A 23,230-nucleotide genomic window follows, 5' to 3' on the forward strand; every position below is an offset into this window, starting at 1 on the left:
CAAAACTCTACATACAAGAATATTTAATGACACTACAGCAGATTTAAAAACAAAAAAAAAAAGATACCACAAATTAACTATTTCTATCACTCTACTTACTGAATGTTCAAACCCACTATGGCTCCAGCAGGACACCATACAAGGCATACGTTTAAAAAAAATATAAATGGACCAAAAGGTTAGTGGACAACCATATGGTCCTATAGGAGTATTATAGGGATTTTTCGTTCTATGGGAGGTTTAATCAAGCCTACAATGCAATAATTTCATCGAATAAAGGGCCAGTGTATAGAGAAATACCAGCATAATTTGTTAAAAAAAAAAGAAAAGAAAGAAAAGAAATAAGAGATATTTCTGCAATATCACGTCTATAAAAAGATGTTGTATAAAGGTATGTTTTCATGTCTGTCGACCCCACCCTTTCCCTTCAGCTTGTGCAGGAGGAATGAATGAATGAATGCTCTTACACCCCCCCACACACACACACACTTTTTTTCTACTGCTATTATATTACACACAAACACACACACACACACATGATTGTCATCATTTTGTTTTACATCCAACTGGCACCTGATGTTTCGATCCACCTGTCAGTAAAGTGAACAAACTTTTAAAAGTCCAAAGAATATTTGTCCGCTGCATCCAGGCTACTGTGAATTTAAATAAAAGCTATAGCACCGTTTTTTTTATTATTTGTTTTTATTTTTATTTTAATGCCACTTGGGGGTTTCCTTGGTTGCAGAGGGATGGACAGAGGAAGGTGTTTCTTCCTCAGTTGTCACTAATTGGGCCGACAATGGATTTTTTGATACGTGTTGTTATTTGTTATTATTATTATTATTATTATAATATGTAGAGGAATTCACAGTGTCAGTGTTATTAATAGAAGTGACTGAAACTGAGAGGTAGCGACTTTTTTTCTAACACGCCACTTCACTAAAAATGCTGATTAAAGCCTTGTTTATACGTGTGTGTGGTCGTTTCATAGCCTTTATACAAGTGATGTGCGCGTTCCCTTCGTTACACCAATGCATCAGTGCAGCTATTATGGTTTTTAATAGCAATATGATTCGGGGGTGGGGGGGTTTTGTAGCCAAGACAAAAATCAAGGCATGATGCTGCCTTCAAAATGTCACAGAAACAACTCTGTAGCATAAAGACAATGATGACAACCCTTCTTTTTGCGCACTCTCCACTCGAGTTTAAATGCAGGTTATTGGATGTTCTTGTTCGAAGTTTTTCTCTATATACATTTCTATTACATATCCATACATCATGAAAGAAGGCAAATCCGTCAGTGACTGTATTACAAATGTTGGACAAATCTCTTATCGTTGTTGAAAGGACTTCATATGTGTATTTATATAGATTATATTGAGAAAAAAAAAAATCTATCCAATGACCAGTGTTGCTTTAGAGTAGATATCTGAGGTGTTTACACTGCTTGTTTATCTTGCAATAACTTTCTTTTATTATTTTTGTTTTGTTGTTGTTTTTTGTTTGTTTCATTTGTTTGTGAATGAAAAATAGTTTATGGGGCCTTTGCATGAAAGCTGCAATTTGTTGTACTTGGGCAAATAACTGTGTTTATGAACTTTGGTCTTCACTGACAAAAGTACAGTACGATGGAGCTAAGTTTTTAGACTGTATCCATACCAAATTGTGGACTTTTTGCCTTTTTCCAATGTGTTTTTGTTTTTTGTTTTTTGTTGTGTATCTGCAAAAAGTGTGTATGAATTAAAAATCCACCAAACAGAAACACACTTTGCCTTAAAGTTCAAGCGTGAACTTTTTATGAAACAGAACTGTGCCGAATCAGAGAAGCAGTATTACTTCAAATGCAGACTATTCAAGTTGAATGCCTTTATGAAAAACCTGCTGGTACGACATTATGAATTTACTCATCAGCGTATATATCTATCTATATATGAACACGTTTAAATAAAATTACAACACAGAGTTGTAGAATACAATGCTATTTTTTATTTTATGTTGGGAAGTATTCTTTGGTATAAATGTACATAATTTGTATCATGTATTAATTGTGTAATTAACTGCCTCCTGAACACTGCAAAAGAAGAGTAAATAAAGCTTGAAAGATTATACACAAAAGTTTCCAGTTATGTTTGTTTCGCTCAAAGAGTTCACATACTGTCGGAAAAATCACTCTTCTGCAGTATTAATGCTCTCAAAAAAGAGAAATACATGCAATAGCATTATAAATATTCACAGATTTATTCACAAGCATAAGAAAAAAAACACCACACATAAGCCTTTCCATGGGCAGATTCAACAAGGATCAAATTCATGGGGTGCTTGAGATTAAATCATTTGCAAAAAGCATCCAACATTATTCCAATATTATGCAAAAGAAAGCCTTGAACAATTCCCAGGCATGTTGGCTCAACAATGCCTGATCTGCATTTCCATACTTGCACCACTAGTCTGTTGGACGCCATGTCTAACGGCCAGTGACTGCCATTAGAGCAGATAGGACTCCTGCTCCCAGCAGTGTCTTCACGACGGTCAGTCCTCCTCGGCGCTCCTCAAAAGAGCTCGAGCTTCTATCACAAGGCAGAGATGAGAGCCGAAAGAAGAGAGTGAGGGAGGGGGGAGAGAAAGAGAGGGAGAGAGAGTGAGAGCAATGAAGGTCAAAGCCTGTCATGGCTGCAGGTGGCTGGTTCCCCCTCCTCCCATCCCACAGTAACCCATTCTCCACACACAGCTTTCTCACTCACTAACTCACGCACTCTCTCTCTCCCCTCACACACACATTATATTATATATTATACACACACATCTTACCATCTCTTGGTTTTATTATATTCTTCACACACACACTGACACATTTCATTAATTTATGTCCCTCTCCACAAACCCCCATTGTTTTTGGTGCTTTTATTTCGTGCATCAATAGAATCTAGGATTTTCCCCCCAAAAAACAAAAACAGAAGATACTCCGATACGATTCAATGCTAAAAATTTGTATCCGATCACTCATTTTCAACTGTATTGATGAGAAAAGTGTCGTCTTAACCAGGAGAGCACATTCATTTGTGTCCGAAAGAGTTTCGTTTTTATTAAATGACAAAATTGAAGTTGAGAAAAGACGATCGGGGACTAGACAAACAAAACAGTGGCAGCCTCACGTTATCAACTCTATTTGATGAGAAAAAAAAAAAAATATGGTGCCTGAAGCAAACACAGAAAACAAACACTTACAGTTAAATGATGTCGTATTTTCGTTCACACGACGTCATCCGAGTTTAAAAATTGTATCGTCATTCCACGGACATTCTTGGCAGAGAAGTTTGCAGAAGGTCAGACGGGGACACTGACGCACAAGCAACAGCAACTGAAGATCACACTCAATTTATTCAACAGTTTGTCTCGTTTCTGAAAAGTCAGACTCAGGCGGTCGAGTCCAATTGAAATGGTCGTTTGTTTTGGGCTCATGAAAGCAACCGATATCGAAATCCTACACTGTCCGAGCACAGTGCGAGGAGACGGTGCAAGAAACCGACAAAGAGAAATAAGCGTCTCTCACCCACACTGTAAAAATGCAGGAAGTACTAGTCAGATGCAGGAAATCATACGAAATTATATCCATGTTCTTTTTGGGGGACGCCAGACTGAATTGCAAACATTAGATTTTGTTTATGGAGGCGATTTGGACTGATGTTTGATCTAATTTTTGAAGAAAAACACTGGATAAAAACATGACAACAAGAGTTAATGTTTGTACAGAATCATTGTGTAAGAAAGTATAAAACCAGAGAGAGAAACAGCAAGAGAAGAGGAATAAAAGTTAGTAAGATTCTTTTCAGGAGAAAGAAAATGTGCATGTTCTCCCCCCCCCCCCCCCCCCCCCCCCATGTTGCCGCCACATCTTTTTTTCTAGAGTGAAAGTAGGACTGAATTTCTTTCCCCCTGAACATCTCCTCCAGAACAGGAGGTAGGAACTGTAAAAAATATGGGAAATAAGATGTAAGACTTTTTGTTTACTTAAAGAAACTCGAGGGAACGAACACAAACGTGCACTTTTCCTCATGTTGCTGCGACACATCCGGTTTCTAGAGTGAACGTAGGACTGAACATAAAAGGTTTATCTCATGAATGACAAGTTAACATCAAAGAGTTTGTGCTTGAACATAATGATCGCACAAGGCAGGAGTAAATAGTCGATTAAAAAAAAAAAAACAGAAAAAAGAACAGCGCGTAGAAACTGTACAAATGTGGAGGAAATAAAAGTGGTATGAAAAATGTTCTCCTGCTGTAAAAATGGAAGTGAGTGCAGGAAACATCAAGAAAAGTATCAATGTCTACCTCGAAAACACAAAAGGGCCCCATCCCGCTATGACCTCTCCTACCATCCTCCCCCTCCCCTACTGTGTCATTTACCCTCAGTTTCTAAATGCTTCCTACAGCCAGAGTGGAATCTGCTCGGAGGTGCCCGGGCTTTGTGGCGGAAACATAATTAAAGTGGTGAAAGATGTAAAAGGTGAAGAATGGGGATGACATCAGGCCAATTTCACACTTAGCACTCGAATGGCTAGGTCCAAGCCTGGACTCTTGCCTTGCAACACAGATCAAAGCCCACTGTCACCGCACCAACGCAGGAGGAAAAAAAAAGGCAAAAAGGACACCTAACTATGCTAATCCCCAGGACGAATATATTTTAATCTTGTTAGAATACAAGTTAATGCCGTGGCTCAGTGACTGAACTTTTTTTTTTGGCAAGAATGAAAAGGTGGACAGAACTACTTTTACCTTTTCTACATGAGGTGCCCTCTGTCTGGCTCTGGATAAACAGCAAGAGTGTGAACAAAGTTTCTTTTAGGGCAAAGTCCGAGTATTATAACCATGCATGCAGCCTACAGTAAATACAGCCCAGGCTGCAGACAGCACTCACAGGTCCCTGCAAAGACGAGCAACAGTTTTCATTAAGAAGAAGAGGAAGAAAAAAGCTAAGCAGAAGCTGTGTGACCCCATCTGAATCCCCACTAGGCACCAAACATGCAAAGGAAATGAGTATTTTGTGGACTGGTTTGTCCTCTCACACATTGAGCGCTCCTTCCTTAAAAGCACCTTGGTAACCCTTGATCTCTCATGTATGGAAGTCAGGGCGCTGGGGCCTGCAGAAGTTGACTAGGCAGACAATAGCGAGCGGATGCTTTCTGCAAAAGTCACACCCAGGCAACTCTCATTTCACACACAGTGTTTGAGTGACCCTTGGAAAAAAAAGGGGGGGGGGAAAAGATGCAAGACTTTTGTTCACTTAAACGAAATTCAGGGGAGGAGGAGAAAAAAAATAGCCATGTACTATTTTTCCCATGTAGGCATCACATCTGGTTTGTAGACTGGACGTGGGACTGAATTTTTGTTTACGAGGACTGAACTAAAGCACGGATGTGTCTCAAACTGGTTTATCTTCTTTTTGATTGGGAAAAAAGTAGATAAACAACACGAAAACATGTTTGTATAGAGTCAGAGGAAGTGACATTTTTATTTGACGAAAGGCTGCGTCAACTTTGCTGTTTTAACGCTCGTCTAAATAAAAGTTATCTGAAGCCATGAAACAAGAGATTTTCTTATGGAATAACATAATAATGGCAACTAAGCAATATTTAACCACTGATGAAACTTAATTGTTTTCACTTTTCTCTTCAATTAATTATTAAGAGAAACGGAAAATACCCAAATAAAAAGGTTTTAATTTGCTGTGATAGAACTATCAAACAGGAACTTAAAGACATGTTATTCACCAACATGATATGTTCCATTTGCTGCTTTGCTAATTAAATAACATTAGTTATTAGATTTTTGATGCTCAGAGCGGTCGTTAAAAACACATCATATGATATATGTTCTTTTCCATATACAACAAGTTACACAGATATATGGATCATTTGAGTCGAATAAGTTTTATATTGTTGTGTACAGAAGATACAGTAAATGTAGAGCAGGTAATTTAACACCTACAGAGTTGAAAACGTGTGATTACTCCATCTTTTGGTAACTTATCACGCTCAGTATATGGACACGTTGCAAACTAACAGTGCAATTTCTATTTATTTAGTTTGCGCTTTTTTAATCCGTTTTTTGTTTTATACTTGTCTGTTTCATATACTCACATGTCAAGAGCTGCTGGATCAATAAAGTATCTATTATACACATCATAAGTGATCAGGTGTCTCTCAGATAAAGTATTTAGTACTTAGTTACCAGGAATGTTCTTCATCTTAAAGAGCACTAGGGCTAAAACCTTCAAAACAAACAAAGAATTAGGTCTAAGTTGCAACACATACGACTGGTCTCGGACATCTGATCACGATGGCAAACATTAACTATTGCAGAACCTGCAACAATTGTAAGCTTATATGCTACAAAAGAGTCTATAGAATGAAAACTAGAAAAGTTAGGTGGTTTTGTTTCTTGGTGCTTCCTTAAAAAAACTCTGTTCCACTCTTCTTCTTCTTCTGTATACCAAATTAAGATGTACAATGTACAGTCATGCCAGCGCTGGCCTCCTCTCTTTCTCCTGAGTTTGTGTTGCTTGCTGACACACAGTTAGACAGGGTCAAGGATACATCTGACTCACCTCAGGCCCCTTTGCTCTCCCCGGGGACTGGCCTGTCACTCACTGTGTGGTTACGCATCATAGCTGACAGAGGCACAAAGTGAGAGCTCGATGCTGCATCAACAGCAGCGACATCATCACCAAAAACCCCATCCTTAGCATGACATCTTCCTCCTAGTCCACCACCAACTCACCACACTGTGGAAGGGAAGAGGAGAGGGGAAAAAAACACACATATTCACAACCAAGAGCCAATAATAAAATGTCATTCAGAGCGAGTAGGAAGACCTAAAAATAGAGGATTTGGACATTTGCCTTAAAATTTCCTCACACTGCAGTTTGGATATGGGATGCCTCGCAATTGAGTCATTTTTGGAAATGGCAGCCAAAGCTGCAAAGATTTAGAATGATTGGGTGTGAGAGTTAATTTCAGTCAGTTCATTGAGACTGGATATACACATCTACGCTCTGTGAGCCATTTTAAATGGGTCTCGCTCGCGCTGGTTTGCTGTAGCGTACAACCTTTAATTGGTATTAGTTACATGACATAATAAGCACATGCGCGAGAGCCGTTTGACTAAGAGCAAAGGGTTTCGATGATCAATGATCACAGCACTTTTTTTTTTTTTTTTATCTTTCCACATTAAATATGAATATACGCCAAAATACGGTACCACACGACCTCAGAATACAAATCACGCCGCGCCCAACGCCCGGGTAACCCAGACCACGGTGTATTACTTTGCAGAAACGTAGACGCTATATGAATAATATAGCTTCTTCTTACATCTTAGATGCTATAGAGCAGAACATTCTGTGATAATCAGCAACGCTGGGCGTGCGCCGCTCCCATCTTGCCAAGCAGCAACAGATAATTTAAGCAGCCATAATCTGGAGGATAAAATGGCAGCTCGCCAAAGACCTGGTTGAAGCCTCAAGAAATGTATTCACCGTCAAAAATAAAAAACCGAAATGCATTTTTCACACTTTTTTTTCCATGGCTGCTTTTATTCTCCAAGCGCCGTGGTTTCACTGATATTTTGCTGTGCTTACAAATTGAAAATACGCAGCGGCTTTTTTTTGTTCTATCTCGGCACATATCGTCGTCGTCGCGACGGAGCCCCGAACCAAGAACTGCAGATTTTTTGGGATAATTCTGCGAGTCGAGTTTAACCCTTTACTGGTTTCAACAGCATCCGTGTTGACATCGCACAGAGACGCATGAATACACCGAAAATCATCATCTCAGTTTTGGGGGAGACATACAAGGGCTGGGTCGACTGTGCCTTTGCTCACAGTGGTGGGCGTTTCCATTTTTTTTTCCCCTTCCCTCTCACTCATTTTGCTGCATGCTGCCATTTTAACTGTTTCTGAGTGGCAGGCAAGAGGGCGGGTTGGTAGTGGCGGCCATGATGAGGGAATCACTGCAGCCACTCCTGAGGAAGAGGAGCCCCAACGACATTCAAGCCCAATTCACACGGCAAAAGTAGTATCACAATAAATGAGATTTATAGCAACACACAGCATGCATGAAAGAATATGTCTATTAGATATATAGTGATTAAAATATTTAGTAAAAAATTTGAAAATCCGTCGTCATTTTTGCAAAACTGTACAATAAAACACAAGCACTGAAGCAGAAATCTCTCATTTAATGTTTAAACTCAAAAAACATCAGTGTTATTAAAAAAAACATGCAGATTAGCTTGAATATTTGTAACACTGCACATTTATCTTTAATTGTGCATGCATTTTCCCACTAAAAACAAGTGCACACTGAGGTTATGATGGTGTACATTACTTTTTGATAATGAAAAAAAAAAAAAATCAGTTACATGAAGATAAAATAAAGAAAAAAAAAATGACTATTAAAAACTGAATATTAAATGTTTTTAAAGAAAGACACATTAGTACTATTCACCATTGTTAATGTCATTCAATATATCAAAATCAAGTTACTTACGGTGCAGGAGGAATAAAGTATCCAAACTCGGCAGCAAAAACAAAAAACGTAATAACTGAAGAGAACAAAATTACTCCTCAGTTTAAAAAAATGTGTCATGACAGGGTCAGATTTACTCACACAATTTAAAAAATAAATAAATAAAAGTCACTACAGCATGAGTCAGCAGTGTTTGTGCTTGTCTCTTTGCCTGAGCTGACGTTCTGTTAACTGAAAAATTACTGGAAAATCATTAATTTTGTTGGGGTTTTTTTTGTTTTTGTTTTTAAAAAAAAAGGAAGTTTTATCCAACAAACTCATGCTCGTCCCTCAAAGCTGATTCTGAGTAATGTGGGTCAAATCCATACCTCCACCTCATTTCCCCACCCCCAATCCTGATAATTAAAGAAGAAAAAAGGAAGAAAAAAAAAAGAAATTGTCCTCTTTGGATAACCAGGATGGCTCTTAACCAACTACATTTGAGGTCAAAGTTCATTTTGTACCCTTGGCAACAGCAGGGCAACTCGGAAGGTTGTCTAGACAGGTCATGGTATCACCCCCCCACCCACCCACTGTGCCCAAACCGTCCCACCACCCCTGGCTCTTTCCGGAAGGAGGTGTCAACAGCAGCCAAGTGCAGGGTAAACAGGGAGGGGTGGTGGTTGGGTGGTGGCCTTTGGCTCTCATAAGGTCGGATCAGCACCTCCACCCTCCACTGATCAAAGATGAGGATCCTCTGTGCCAGAGCCTCGGTCAAAAGAGGGCAGGGTCGGGAGATGAACCCTGCGTTTCTGTAATCTAGACGTGTCCAAACCCAATTGTCTTCTTTCACAGCCCCAAAATGGACCCTTCCGGTGCCGCTGATTACATTAGGGAGGACAGCTTCTTTTCACAGGGGCGCCCGGACAAAAGAGGCGCTTCCGTGCCCCCTCGCCATCTGGTCCCAAAATAACAGAAAAGGTCCCAGGAAGGGAAAAAAAAAAAAAAAAACAGCCCAGCCAGCACACACAGCCTTAAATGAAAGGACTGCTGTTTGAATAGATGGGATGGCTGCACTGATAAGCAAACATACAGTAAAGCTCCACACATTTACGCAGAGATTGGAAGCCAATCTCCATCAGCAAATAAAGCAATGTGCAAGGGCTTTGATGAAGCAGGTCTGCAGACCACGGATTTAAGCAGAAATTAAATTGTGCTGTGGCACACATGCACTACAGCACATGCTCTTCTACAGGACTGCAAGAAAAATACTGAGAGACCACAATACTTGGACATTTCATAGCCCGACACTGTATTTATTATTTGAAGCGCTAAAAATCGATATACGGGCAAGATTCTCGATAGTGGTTTCGCATTGGATTGAAGCCTCCGACCACTAGTTGGCATCAAGCTTTAGAGCATTTGATTTTCTGCTTCCACTCCTCACACAGTTATAACAATGTTATTTCATCAAGAAATTTCTAAATGCTTATGTCCTTCTAGACTTTTCTTTTGCTTATTTTAACCATGAAAGGGAGAGAAAAATGTCCTGTGAGTAAGTTTTATTTAGAAAAGTTGTACACCAACAACAGATTTTGCATGTCGAATTAGAATTTTGAAAGGTGTAAAACCCATTTCACAACATGACATTTGTTTGAGTCGTTGTCTCAATGTGTAAAAACAGGAAAAACTATGAAATCTCCGTTATAACCACACGTTGGCTTTGATGTGCGACTTCTCAGCGGTTTTTCCCCGATCGCACAAACCGTCGTGTAAATACTGCAATGTAAAGTGCACTCGCACAAACATTTCGTCAGTGATATGCTCGGTGTTAAAGGGTTAAAATAAGCTATTTATCGCAATATTAAATCATCCAGTTATAAGAATATGTATTATAACCTTTTCACCAAAAAACACAACCCTAGTTCTACATTTGATTAAAATGTTGAAAAAATGACTAAAATATGTGACAGTTTTGGATAAAATGCTTGTGACTTAATGCTATATATACACACTCAAATAAACAAATCTCACAAGGTAATCAAAGAGATTGTAGAATTTGCTTCTGCACAGGTATAACACAAAGCTGATAAACTGAGAATTAGCAGCATTTCTATCCTTATAAATACAATAAAAATTGCTTCTGAGACGCACCACGATGGACACGGACACATTATGATGATGCTGCATCAATGCAGTGACAGCAAATAAGATTACCATTGCGACTCTTCAGTTGCTAGAAGCTGCAGGTTAGACTGCAGTTGCATTAATTTAGTTTTTTCCAAGGGTAAATCCTTTTTTAACGTTCGTATGTATCCCAACTGCTTATGCTGATTGACGAAAAAGAAGCCATGTGCATTAATATAGAACACTGAGGGTGGATGGAAGGCATCGTGATGCATCGTGGAACCAAAGACATAAGACCAGTGGAGATGCACAGCCATAATAAATACACACCAATCGTCATGTGCTTTGATTCATTTCATACATGGAATTTTCCCCCAATTACAGATTATGTTGCCTTGGAAAACTCAGGTGCTGATTAGTTCACCTGTTGAAGCTGAAAAATTCGACATTTATGGAAAAGTTCCTTCTTTGTCGTTTGTTTTTCACCTTTTTTGTTTATCTTCTGAATGCAAGACTGGCTATTTTTCATTATTGATTGATCTGTTGATTATTTTCTCAATTAAACCATTACTCGTCGTTTGGTCCATGAAAATATAAAAGTTCAGGTTACCTGAAGCTGAAATCAGAGAACTTTACTACTAATTAAATTATAGTTATAGCCCTGGATGAGTCTTGGTTCACAAGGGCCACGTGATCGTTCTCATAGAGCTTCAGTGCCTGAAGTTAAAAAAGAAAATGTCCCAGTGATCTTTTTCTTTTTAGGAATACATACATTTTTAAATCCAGTCCCTTCTTTGTTCAGGGTAAAATAATAACATGGTCTGTTTGATGCAGCCACCTTAGAGGGGAGGTTTACACGTTTAACACAAAGCCACTGCAGATAAACTACATTGTGTTATAAACGGTCACAAAATGTTTAACCTGGGGCTTTAGGAGCTCTGCTTTACTAAAGTTGATTATGTGCTTTGCTATGCATGGCCCGTTTCTCTCACAGTTCAAGTCCACAAGGAAATTTGCTAAATAAACAATCTCATTAGTGGCAAAGGTGATGCTGCCCTTGACGTTGAATGTTTTTTTTTCTGTCAGGAGAAAGGTGAATGTGCGGCGGCAGCACTGAGAAGTAAAGTTAGACTGAGTGGCCCGTCCACATGGGACCACCTGCTTTTGTCAGGAAAACTGATTTCAAAACAACGCTTCACATTTCTTTACCGACACGAGTAACAATGACGTGCACAGAGGTATTGTGTACAGACACAAAGACGAGGACGTATAGTTTAGCAAACATTATACGACAATGGCGACAACTCGGAGGAATTGTGGGATTCAAAAAAGTTTGTTCATTTTTTTTCTTACATCTAGAGAACCTGTCACACTGTCCTCTGTCCATCAGCCTCGATTTACTCTACATGTATATTAGTGAGTCTGCAGCAGGACCACAGCTCTACTGTTACAGCACAGAAATCTGTTTTACATGAATGAATGAATGCAGTGATGGTGTCAGGGAGACGTGTTGAATGTTGAGCATTTCAATGACAAACAGCCAATATCACACAATATACAGCATGTACACTGTTGGCAGACCTACATGCAAGACTGGGCACGATAAAATAACAGTAATATATTAGCAAAGGAAAGTGTATGTTATAAAATTATGATGTTAATCGCTTGAAATTTCATATTTGTGATAGTCGATTAACATGTTTCTTCCAACAAAACCGCAGAACCCAAATTTTACTTCAAGCATTCATCTCTAAACGTATCCATATTGATTGTGATAATGTTTTTTGGCCATATTTTACCAGCTCTACAAACAGAATATGCAAACATAAAACACATACACTTATGACGTTTTGGATGAAGTTAATGAAAGTAAGTAACGTCCAAGATGTCAAATTTCAATTTCAGTTGTAGTTAAGTATTAGAAACCACTTTGAAAATGCACTTTGGTTAATCTCTTACTGCTTTTCTACCTTTTTTTATTTTATTTTACCAATTTCACAGCAACTCTGAGCCCACAAATGTCAGGTGATAATCACAACATGTATAAGTAAAACAAAAGAAATTAAACTACATTAAACTATTAAGCTACAACATTAACCAACAAATTCACACTAAAACAGAGAGCAAAGATAAATAAACCTCTTTGTTTTAATGACAGTGTGGTTGCATGATTTTTGACAACTACATCTTGAGAAGAGCGGAATTTACTGCAACAAACACGTATTTCACACATGACAACGAGCTCCTCTCATCCTTGCACTCTCAGAAAAGGATGTGCTAAATTTCAACACATCCTCACAGAGAGTGTGCTGTGATGCAGTAACATTCTGACACCACTTTACATCTCTCTTTTTTTAAATAATCCGTCTTCCTATGTAAACAATATTGAGAGCAGGAGACGTACATATGAATGTGTCAGTTTTATTTCTGCTGAAACTCAAGCAAATCACAGTCTAAAACTGCTCCGTAATGATTATGACTTCATACTGCACCTATTGTGGAAACTTTAGAGTGACAGTCAAACTTCTCACACACACACACACAAACTTATGTGATGGCTGATGTTGTTTTTCTTTTGTCCTATGAAGAAACTACAAGCCACCATTCCACCGCAAGGAAAAAAAAAGAAAAGAAAAACCCAGAAAGTTTACAGAGTTTTGTTGATGGTAGTAAGTTGCTGGTGACACGACATTATAATAAAATCTGAATCACAAAATAACGGATCATCAAGGGAAACAGTTGCTCCAGCCATGAAGAGAAATATACACAGATTAAGAAATGAAGCAGTTACATATTTCTTTAAATGATTTGAAAGTGAGACGCATGGTGTGGAGATGATGTAGCAATTATTTTTCCTCGCGGTTGACAATTTAAAAACACTGCAGTGTTGACATGGATGTTGAAAGTTGAGGTGATCTGAAAGTCTCACAAACAGAAAAAGTGTTTTGTATTCATGAACCACTTTCTCCAGTTTTTTTTTTTCTTTTTCTTCCTTCAAACAGCAGGTGTGGAAGGGGGGGAAAAATAATGCAGAGGAAAGATTCACAACCACAGCTAGAACTGAGGAGAAGCTCCTCACGCAATGCTGCATATGATCAAACACCATGTTCCTGCCCTGCTAAATGTCGACTCCCAACACATTTTTTAAAAAAAACAACAACATTTTCCAATACCAGATGCAAGAGAACCAAAGCCGCAACAGGTCAAACTACGGAATCTGACAAGACACTGTCCAAGGAAACACAAAACTCCACTGCTCAGATATAAACACTAACATTTCCAGAACTTTCTCTCCAGTGTTCTCGCTCTCAACTTTCCTGCTGCCTCAGTAAAGACAGCAGCACTAAGAGGTTTCCCCTTACTTCCCATTTCTCACGTCAAATTATTCTTCACGAGCAAATGAAATCTGAAAAACAGCAGACATAAAAAAAAAAAAGTCCATTCCACTACGGATTCATTATGTGTGTCTGCTGGGGGTTTTGCACACAACTGGCACACACACCAGCTCTGTTTCACAACTGTGGGATAAGTGAAGTGAGTGTGACATATAGAGGGCAGGTGGTGCCAGTCATGTGAAGTACACAAGCCTTGTCCCAATCTGTACTTTCTTAGCTTTATAATTGGTTATTTTCTTGCGTCGAAATCGCCAAATTATGTCATCAGGTCTTAGAGACGACTCATTATTCGCTGCAACAAACAAGCTGGAAATTACACTCAATCCTACGGAGACCTGAGAACTCGGATCCGGGGAGGGACCGGAGTCGCTGTGTGAAACCAACAAGAACCAACACGACACCTGGCATTTTCTAGTTAAAGTGGGCTGATGCACGCTACTGAGCACAACAGCAAGACGAGCTTCTTAATTGTGCAGGTTTGAGAAAACAAGGGGGGACACACACACACACACAAAAAAACAATCCCACATATGGTTGTCCATAAACTACTCAAAACACAAAAAAACAAAGGCTTTTGTAATAAGCATGTTTGTGTATTTAAAAAAAAAAAAAACATGTTGATATTAGTGTTCACATGCTATCTTGCTCATTTTGACAGAAACGTCAAAAAGTAAATAAACCAAAATCGGAAATATGCAAATGGTGGAGAAATAAAACATCAAATAAGTATCAGGAAGAAAATGGAATGAGATGTTTTTTTTCAAAACTTTTCTCAAGAATCAATAGAACAAACTAATTACTGTGTAATCTAAGTTATTCTTTATATGTACCAGTCAAGTCATAATTTTGCCCTTTGCACTTAACACATTGTTAATTTTACTGTATTAAGAATATGTCAACAACTGTACTACAGTAGGGTTAAAGGTGAAGTGTTTCTATAAGCCAGTGTGGAGGCGTTTCTCCCTTCATCAGATTGTGGTTAAGGTTTTTGGTTCATGTTGAATGTGAATAAGTAACCGTTTAATAACTTCCTTTTGTGCTCTTTCCATGTAAATTTAAAATGAAAACAGTGTTCCTTATACACACACCCTTAAACGTCATGATGCAACACTACAACATTTTAAGAAAAAAACAGACTAAAGGATTGAGATTATTGACTGAAATCACCTAAAGTGAACCCTAAAAAAGATGAAAGTGAGTAGTTGTGGAATCATAACTATGAAACCAACAAATCATGTCATTTCAGTGATTTGAGAAACATAGAAAAACAAAGAACTGCTCAGACTGAATACAGGTTCAGACCTGTCATCATAATGAAATAGATTTAATTTTATTTTTATTAAAAGTAACAACAGTTTAACTCTTTGATATTTAAGTGAACAACAGCTTCTAGTTTCTATAACGTTAGACAACTGACTCAATAACTGTTCAAAATTGACAATTAAGAGAAAGTAACTGCTTAAATGATGGCATTTTATAGTTTTTTGTTTAAAAAAAAAAAAAAAAAAAAAATACATATAGCTGCTAAATGACATTAGGGCCTTTGGGAACTGGGACCAACACCTGTACTTTAATGAAAGTGACATTTGCCCTGACTTTGAGTCAATGCAAACATTTTAATGAGGGTAATTAGTCAGCGGTTAAAAGGCGGTAATCGTCGAGTGATGAAGATAAAGGGGACTCAAAGGAAAACAAACTGGAAATGGGCTGGTACCATTCACATGACAGTCGGACTCCAGAGGTCATGTGCTAAGTCCTGTTAAGAGCCTCAAAGGGCAAACACTCAACACGCAGCACTTTTGTGTGAGTGTTTTTTGGAAACACAGCCAGATTTCGAGCACACAAACACACAAAAATATCAATTTCACATTTGGTTTAACGCTTTCACACTTTGTGTCACCGACACCCAGAGAGACGGGCTGCGGAAGACAAAACACAGCTCCTGGATAAGGATCATGTTAATGCCTATCAATTAGGATCAAAAAGGGATTAACCGGCACGGCTGCAGCGGTGGGACGGGGGCCCACGCAAAGTCACTGAATACTAGGGGTCACACCCCTGACTTCATTAGGCCTGACCTTTCCACGCCATTGTGTGACAGCAAAGAGTCCCTGCAGTCTGCACTTCCCATTTAGCTTATGGGGAGTCAAATATGAAACATGCTGCCAAATATAGAGATCAATGAAATAGGGAACATTTAAAAAGTCCAGGGAGACTTAGTGGTTTTTTTTTTTTTAAAAAAAAAACTTGGTACAGGTGTGTTTTTCTTACACACTCATTTAAAAGAATATGTTTGTTTTTTTTACCTTCGAGAGAAGAGGGATTTACAATTTAGTCATGGCGCAGCCTCCTCTTGCTATGATGAACCGCAGGGTTGATAAGCTCCTGCTCCACCCAGTGTCTTAATTCACAACAGGTCAAAGGTCAAAGTGAAAGCAGGTAGTCCAGGTGTGTTAAAATAAGCCCCAATTAGGGAAAAATGCGAGCATGCACGCACAGACACCCTCAAGTCGTACCTTTCTGACTTTGAAGTCAAGCCTCTGAGCTGTATGTTTAAGTCTGACGCTGGAGGACGTTCAAGGACTTTTACATTTTTATTACACAAATACTGACATAAAATCATATCCACGGGGATATTTTGTCATTTCTAAGGATGCACAAAAAGGATGCAAAAAAAATCCTATTTGTGATGGTTTTCAGAGATTTTGCGATACGATTCATAAACAGCACAACTGAACATTTTTATATCCCAACTGTCATTGTATGGAAAAACCATGTGTTCAAAATCATGATGATTTGAAATTCTTTGGCATCTGTCAAAGAAAACTTTTTTTTCCCCCTGCTATGATACGGGTCACTGAATTTCCTGCTGCACTGCAGAATTTCATTATAACACTGTTATGACATATTGTTGTCAGAATCAAAAGAAGATACATTATGGATATTGCACTTGATCGTACTGAGCTATATTGGTATTTTGTGATTATTTTTGCAGCCCTAACTGATCGTGAACATTAATGCTGCTGATAAAGTGGTGAAAATAACAATTTGATTGATTGTGGTTTGTATTATTTTTGTTGTTATTGGCCGGGAAATGGACTGTGAACTGTTTTAACGTCTTTCAGCTTTTTCATACTTTTTCAAATTCAGTCATCCAAACTAACAAGATAAACTTTAATGCCATCTTGAATTAGGGCTGGATCATCTATTGTTTTCAAATGAAAAAAAACAATTACTATTCTGTGTAGTATACCATTTTTTTTACATTACAGAAGTAGTATAGTAGTTACCATTTTGATGGCATCTTATATGATGAAAGTCCATGTTGTTTCAAACTGATCACACAGCAAATATCGAACTGAAGCTCAAATTAAAGAGTTATATCACAAATCAAATCACAAAATTAGCCCTACCTTGAGTCAAAAGAAGCTTTTTCAGCCTCTTATTCAACTGGAAACACATTGCATAAGATTGTCTGCACTGGCGATTGTCTGCACTGGCGATTATTAGATATCATCTCATTTGCAAGACAACGTTATAGTGAATATTGGCCGATAGCTGATGTGTATACTTTTCACCACCGCGTCCACTACAGGCTCGTATTGCTCCATAGGTTTGTTTCATCATTCGATGAAGGTGCTGCAATATTTATTCTTCACACACACAAACAAACACGTGAGATTTGAAAACCTGTGTAGTTTTGTAGTTTCTCTTTAGTCGATTCATAAAGTCAATGCAACAAGTTACACTTTTGTTACAGCATCTTTGTGGTGGAAGAGAAAAAGATTTTTAACTGAGGGTGGGAAAAGATTATGAACATTTTATTATTTTGTATGAAATAGAATAGAGAGTACAAACTCATATCCATCAGCCACAACAACAAAACTGGCAACTGGACCTAAAGCTGTGGCGTATGACTTTATTTAAGAGAAATGATTCAAGTTTTAAGATGGGAAATATGGCTTATAAATAACATATCAATATTTTTAGGCAATGTCCTGATACACAAGATATATCTCAATATGAAGCTGGAAACATTTCCTTTTTTAAGAGGTTTGTTTGCACAGGACGACGACAATACACTGTAATAACCGTAATATACCCTGAAATGAAATTAAAAACAATGACAGTGATTCTTGAATTCTAGGTATTTATGAGCCGCGTTACACACTTATTATACATTTGTTTTTAATGTTGAACAAGATATTTAGAGGTGGAAGGAACAATTAAATCACCTATAAATATGGTCAAATTCAGCTGGAACATTACACAACTATTTAGACAACTTGAACAAGTTGTGAACCAAGTTTCCTAATATAATTTCATATGTATTCCATGTATTTTTTTTAAGAAATCAACACTTAATATCATAAATATTATGATATTTGATTTAATGTCTTGATACAACTCCTGCTACAGCCTTTAAAAACACTTTTTTTGCCAACAAAGTATATCATTACTCAGAATACAAATCTAAATGTCAGATGACTTATTATTCCACAACAGCAGAAACAACTGGTTTTTATTGCTTTTGTTTGTGTTATTAAAACAAACACATATTGAGTTGATCCTGTCATTTTAATGAAGGATCCATGTTTTATTAAGCTCAGTGGAGATGACTGCTCATCAATGCAGCTGCATATTTTCTACTTTGCTCAAAAGGATTCAGTGAAAGTTAAGAAAAAAAAGAAAAAAAGGCAGAAGTTCATCTCAGGCCAAAAGTTTCTTCCCCAGTAACTAAGCACTTGTTCAGTTCCAGCAGGCATGAAGCCTCGCGCTGCAGTCAGCAGTGGTCACCCAGGCCTACAGCCTTCTTTGTAGCGCTCACGAGGGCGTTATAGACGAGCACACTCCATTTAAAACTCAGTGGTAGATTTGCAGTCAAATGAAAACAGGAAGTATTGCTGAAGCTGTCAAGGCTACGCAGCTGAGTGGGAACGGACATGCTACATGTGCATATCTTAAGACCGCCTGAATCACAAACAGCCAACATTTACACTCTAGTCAACAAGCATGAGTTATTTGTTTATCTCTCTCTCCCTGTGCTGGAGAGAAACAAGTGTTTAGCCGCTGACATTTACACTATAGACGCTGTGTAATTTCAGCCTTCATCTAATGAGGGTGGTGATATTTGTGAGACGGTAGCAGTGATGATGTGGCTACACAGCTTGGATTCACTCTCAAGTCAGTGTCTGTGGTGTGACTGCGTTTGTTTTAATGATAAACAAAAAGGGTCTGCGATACACAAGATCAACTCTTAATTGTTGAGCGAACGTTAACTTTATACCATGCTGAAGACACAACCGTTTACGTGATAAACAACGCAATTAATTTAAACGAAATGCACTCAACGGTAACTGACCGCTACAAATATTATGGTTAAAAAAAGAAGATGGATGGATAAAAACCTTAAAAACTATTCAATCACTCTTGCAAATTTAATGCGGGGATTTTGAAGGTTCATGGCTATAATTAAAAAGAAATGTCCAAATTGTGTTTGTTTTTGTCAAATTTTGCTTCGTTCCGTCAACATTTTCAAGCCCAACTCTCAATCTGACTTTAATCTACAGGTTTTAGTAACTCCAACCTGCCCTGGTTTCCTCATTACGCCACAAAACAGAACACATGCATTCACCCACAGTGCCTTTTCTCTCTCCATGTTGGGAGGAAACAGACCAGAGGCCCAGCTTAATATGTTACTGACAGCCACTGTTGTGTGAGGTGGCATCAGAACACAGTGTGGCTTTGAGCAGCTCTGAACACTGGACCAAAAACTAGCATTCAAGGAGGTTAAGGTCACCTAAACCTTTTAGCACTTTCACATCATAACATACATTTAAATAACTGTTGTTATGGGTGGATGCTCTTCTAATGTGCATTTACGGTATAAAAAATATCACTTTTATTTTTCTAGATTTTAGAAACAAACTAATAATGCCCCAGTATGTCACGTGTGTGTGTGTGTGTGCGCAATTACAAATCAAAAAACAATAAATGATATTATATACATTTTCTAATAATTAAACTCGTATTGTGCATAACACTGCGTACTGAAATAATATGGAGTTACAATTTTAACATTTTAATTTCATTATTGATTGTGATGAAACACCACAAACCATTATGTCAAATAATATAATGCAGGAGTTGGAAAATAAATTGTATTTAAAGCGTCAAATAAGCGTTATTAAATGTTATGTAATTTAATTGAGACCTAATAATTCTTCTTATATTTTACCAAGTGAAAACTTTAACAATCCACACACCTTAAATTAAATACGTTTTATATATAAAATATAAATATAATATCCATATTATTTTCCACCCCCCCAAAAGAAACTACACAATGCACTTAACCGAGTAGCAAATATTTTCACACATTTAATGTAATTTTATACCGTTAATACACGAGTGTAATACAATACTTTATGTGTGTAATTTAATTCCTTCAAACTGCCGTCATTCTACATTTGAAATTTAAATCTTACGGACATTTGTTGCATTAGCTTTAAAAAGTACGAAAACAAAATAGGAACGTTTCACGATCAAATCAAAAATGAATGGCACGACATTTGACACATTTTTTAAAATAAAAGTACAAATTACAATACTTATTTTGTTCAATATATATATATATATATAATATAACATTTGTCCCATTGAAAGGATTGTTTACACGTGAAAAGTTGATGCATCTTCTCACAGGATTTAAGCTCAGAAATGCTACAGTTACAGTTCATCTCTTTCGCCACTGCCTAAAACCTAAAATGGACGCTGCTGGCTTTGAGATATCAGTGGCCTGGACCAGCGAAGGGTCACAGCTGTGCACTTATGCTCTTAGGAGAGAAGGGGCAAATGGATCCATGTGCTGGCAGACTGCCAGGAGACTCCTTTAAAAAAAACTGGGAAATGCCTTGATTTTAAAATATACCATATTAATCTCGGAGGAAACTGCGTCATTACGCGGCAGTGTCTTTTGAGGTTAAAAAACAGAACAAAACAGACAATGGCAGGTGCTGCTGACATAAAGAGCCATGCTTTGAAATCATATGCTCACATTTGACTTACTGAAATAAACCAAGAGGTCGTCTCATTGTAGCTCTAGAGGCATTAGAAGCCAAATGAAAGCCAGATTTCTCCAGACATCATCATAATGTTAGACCTCGTGACTGTGGGTGGAGACAGTGAGCCAATAGGAAAACAGGAGGAAGAGTCAGAGCCCCTCTTGCATCAGCATTTGCCGACTATGCCTCAAGTTATGAGATCCATAACCATGATTTATCTTATGGAGAGCTCAAATAAATAAATAATAACAATAATATATATATATATAAAAAAAAAATCATCACAGGTGACGAGTGAATGGCTGCAGTGAATTTGATCACCCATTTCTTTAGCATCCTATCATGCAAGAACTGGCATTGCAAGCCAGAGCTGGTGAGCAGCAGGCCTTTATTCCCCCCTGAGGCAAAATCACATTGGCCCACTGCAGCACCTTAAAGCATTCCTCAAATTGTTCTCAACTTTGAACGTGCCCAAATGTGCTTCAATTAACAGGTCAACGCAAACTTACCGTTTTGGGTGGACACACTCCAGCGTCACAGACACGAGGGTGCGACGGGCTGCAAGACACCATGGTTCTCCTGGAAGAAAAACACAATAAAAACACATTAGTAAAGCACAACAAATATTCACAGATACACATTCGGCTGAGAGGGAAAATATAATTTGAAAGCAATTCCTAATCGGTCACAGAACTGTATATATCAACCGTATATAGATATTTTTAAATATATCCCCTTTAAAAATCTGATATCTTGTTGACGCTGCATATATTATAATTAAACAAGGTATTGATCGATGCATCGCTTTCATATTTAGCAGCGGTCACACAGATTCTCCTCCATTTATGAGCAAGGTCACGATTACAAAACACAAACAAGTGATCAGTTTCCTGTCAAATTGTATCTACACTATAAATGTATACATTTTAGTGCTGAGGACGCAAGAAACAATGCATGTTCTTTCACAATTTTCCACATTAAGACAACGCAAAGCTCTAAACGCTATTGTGAGAGAATCTTATCAACCTAAAACTCTGCGTTAAAAAACTTTCTCAGCTCTATAAATGTAATTGCTATAGTTTTTCATGTCAGACACTGGATCAGGTTTGGGAGAGGCCTGCAGAGATGCTGCATGTTTTTGAGAGTAGCTGCACGCTCCAGTGAAAACAAACTCAACAAGCACTCGAAAACCATTAAGGGAAAATGACAAGACGAGACTAAGAGGAGCTGCCTAAGTAGGTGATAATGAAGAGATCTGTCCGGGCTGGTCACTGATATGGCAAACAGATAAACATCACACACTCACGTAGTGAAAGTAACCTGTAATGTCAGAGTGAAGCTCGAGGTACTTTTTCGAAGTCAAAGTTAATATCGCCTGTAGCCTCCCTCCGCCCTGGACGACTGCAGCACACTGCAGCTACTTAGAATTTAAAAACCTACACATCTACACACTTTTCAAGCAGTAAATGTAATTGATAATATATAATCGTTGGTTATCGTCACAATCCAAAAAGAATATGAGATTTTATTTTGCATAATTGTAGAAACCACTTGATGACAGTCATGACAAGAGTTCCTACAACACTGAATTAAGTCTAATACAAAAAATGTTTGAAATAATGAGGTAATAATAAAAACAAAACTATTCCAGATTATCTTTCCTTCAGTGCCAATGAGATCTACCATAGATCTCAGATTTAGGAGAGTGATCAAATGACCTTTCTGATTGACTCCTTCCATAATTCCATAAAAAGAAATGTCTACACCTAATATTAATGTTTAAATAGTGAGCAAGCACGAGGGAAAAAAACCTCCCATATATATTGGTTATCTACTATAAAGTATTGACTTTATGTTCAACGGTTATATTTAAACATTTCACATTACAACAGAAATGTTGTGAACACATGTGTTCACAACATTTCTGTCACAATGAGGAAACAATAAGTGGTTATTATTTTCCACACTGCCTGCAAGATGTGAGATCTGAGTGAGTGAGTATATTCAACAGATACAGTTAAGTCTTAAGGATATGGCTTTAGAAATACTCTTTTTAAAAGCATATACGGCACAGGCTGTATATAACAATAAAAATCCTAACCAGTAGTCGCCACTTATATTTATATAACATGTAGCTATA

At 37.8% G+C, this 23,230-nt stretch overlaps 1 protein-coding gene and 1 long non-coding RNA gene across 2 annotated transcripts in view; both read right to left on the reverse strand.

Moving 5' to 3' along the window:
* The window catches only part of LOC131456986 (uncharacterized), a 36,232-nt gene that overhangs the window by 6,889 nt on the left and 6,113 nt on the right, over nucleotides 1-23,230 (reverse strand). The window contains exon 4 of the mRNA XM_058625718.1: nucleotides 21,600-21,669. Within this exon, the coding sequence (XP_058481701.1) occupies nucleotides 21,600-21,669 (70 nt within the window). The remainder of the gene's footprint in view (nucleotides 1-21,599; nucleotides 21,670-23,230) is intronic.
* LOC131464290 (uncharacterized) lies at nucleotides 1,690-9,061 on the reverse strand. Its single transcript, XR_009241155.1, has 3 exons — nucleotides 8,547-9,061; nucleotides 6,605-6,781; nucleotides 1,690-2,567 (listed from the first exon to the last, which is right to left on the reverse strand). It is a non-coding gene; the product is annotated as an uncharacterized LOC131464290 (long non-coding RNA).

Source organism: Solea solea, chromosome 1 (genome assembly GCF_958295425.1).
Source record: "Solea solea chromosome 1, fSolSol10.1, whole genome shotgun sequence".
NCBI lineage: Eukaryota > Metazoa > Chordata > Actinopteri > Pleuronectiformes > Soleidae > Solea > Solea solea.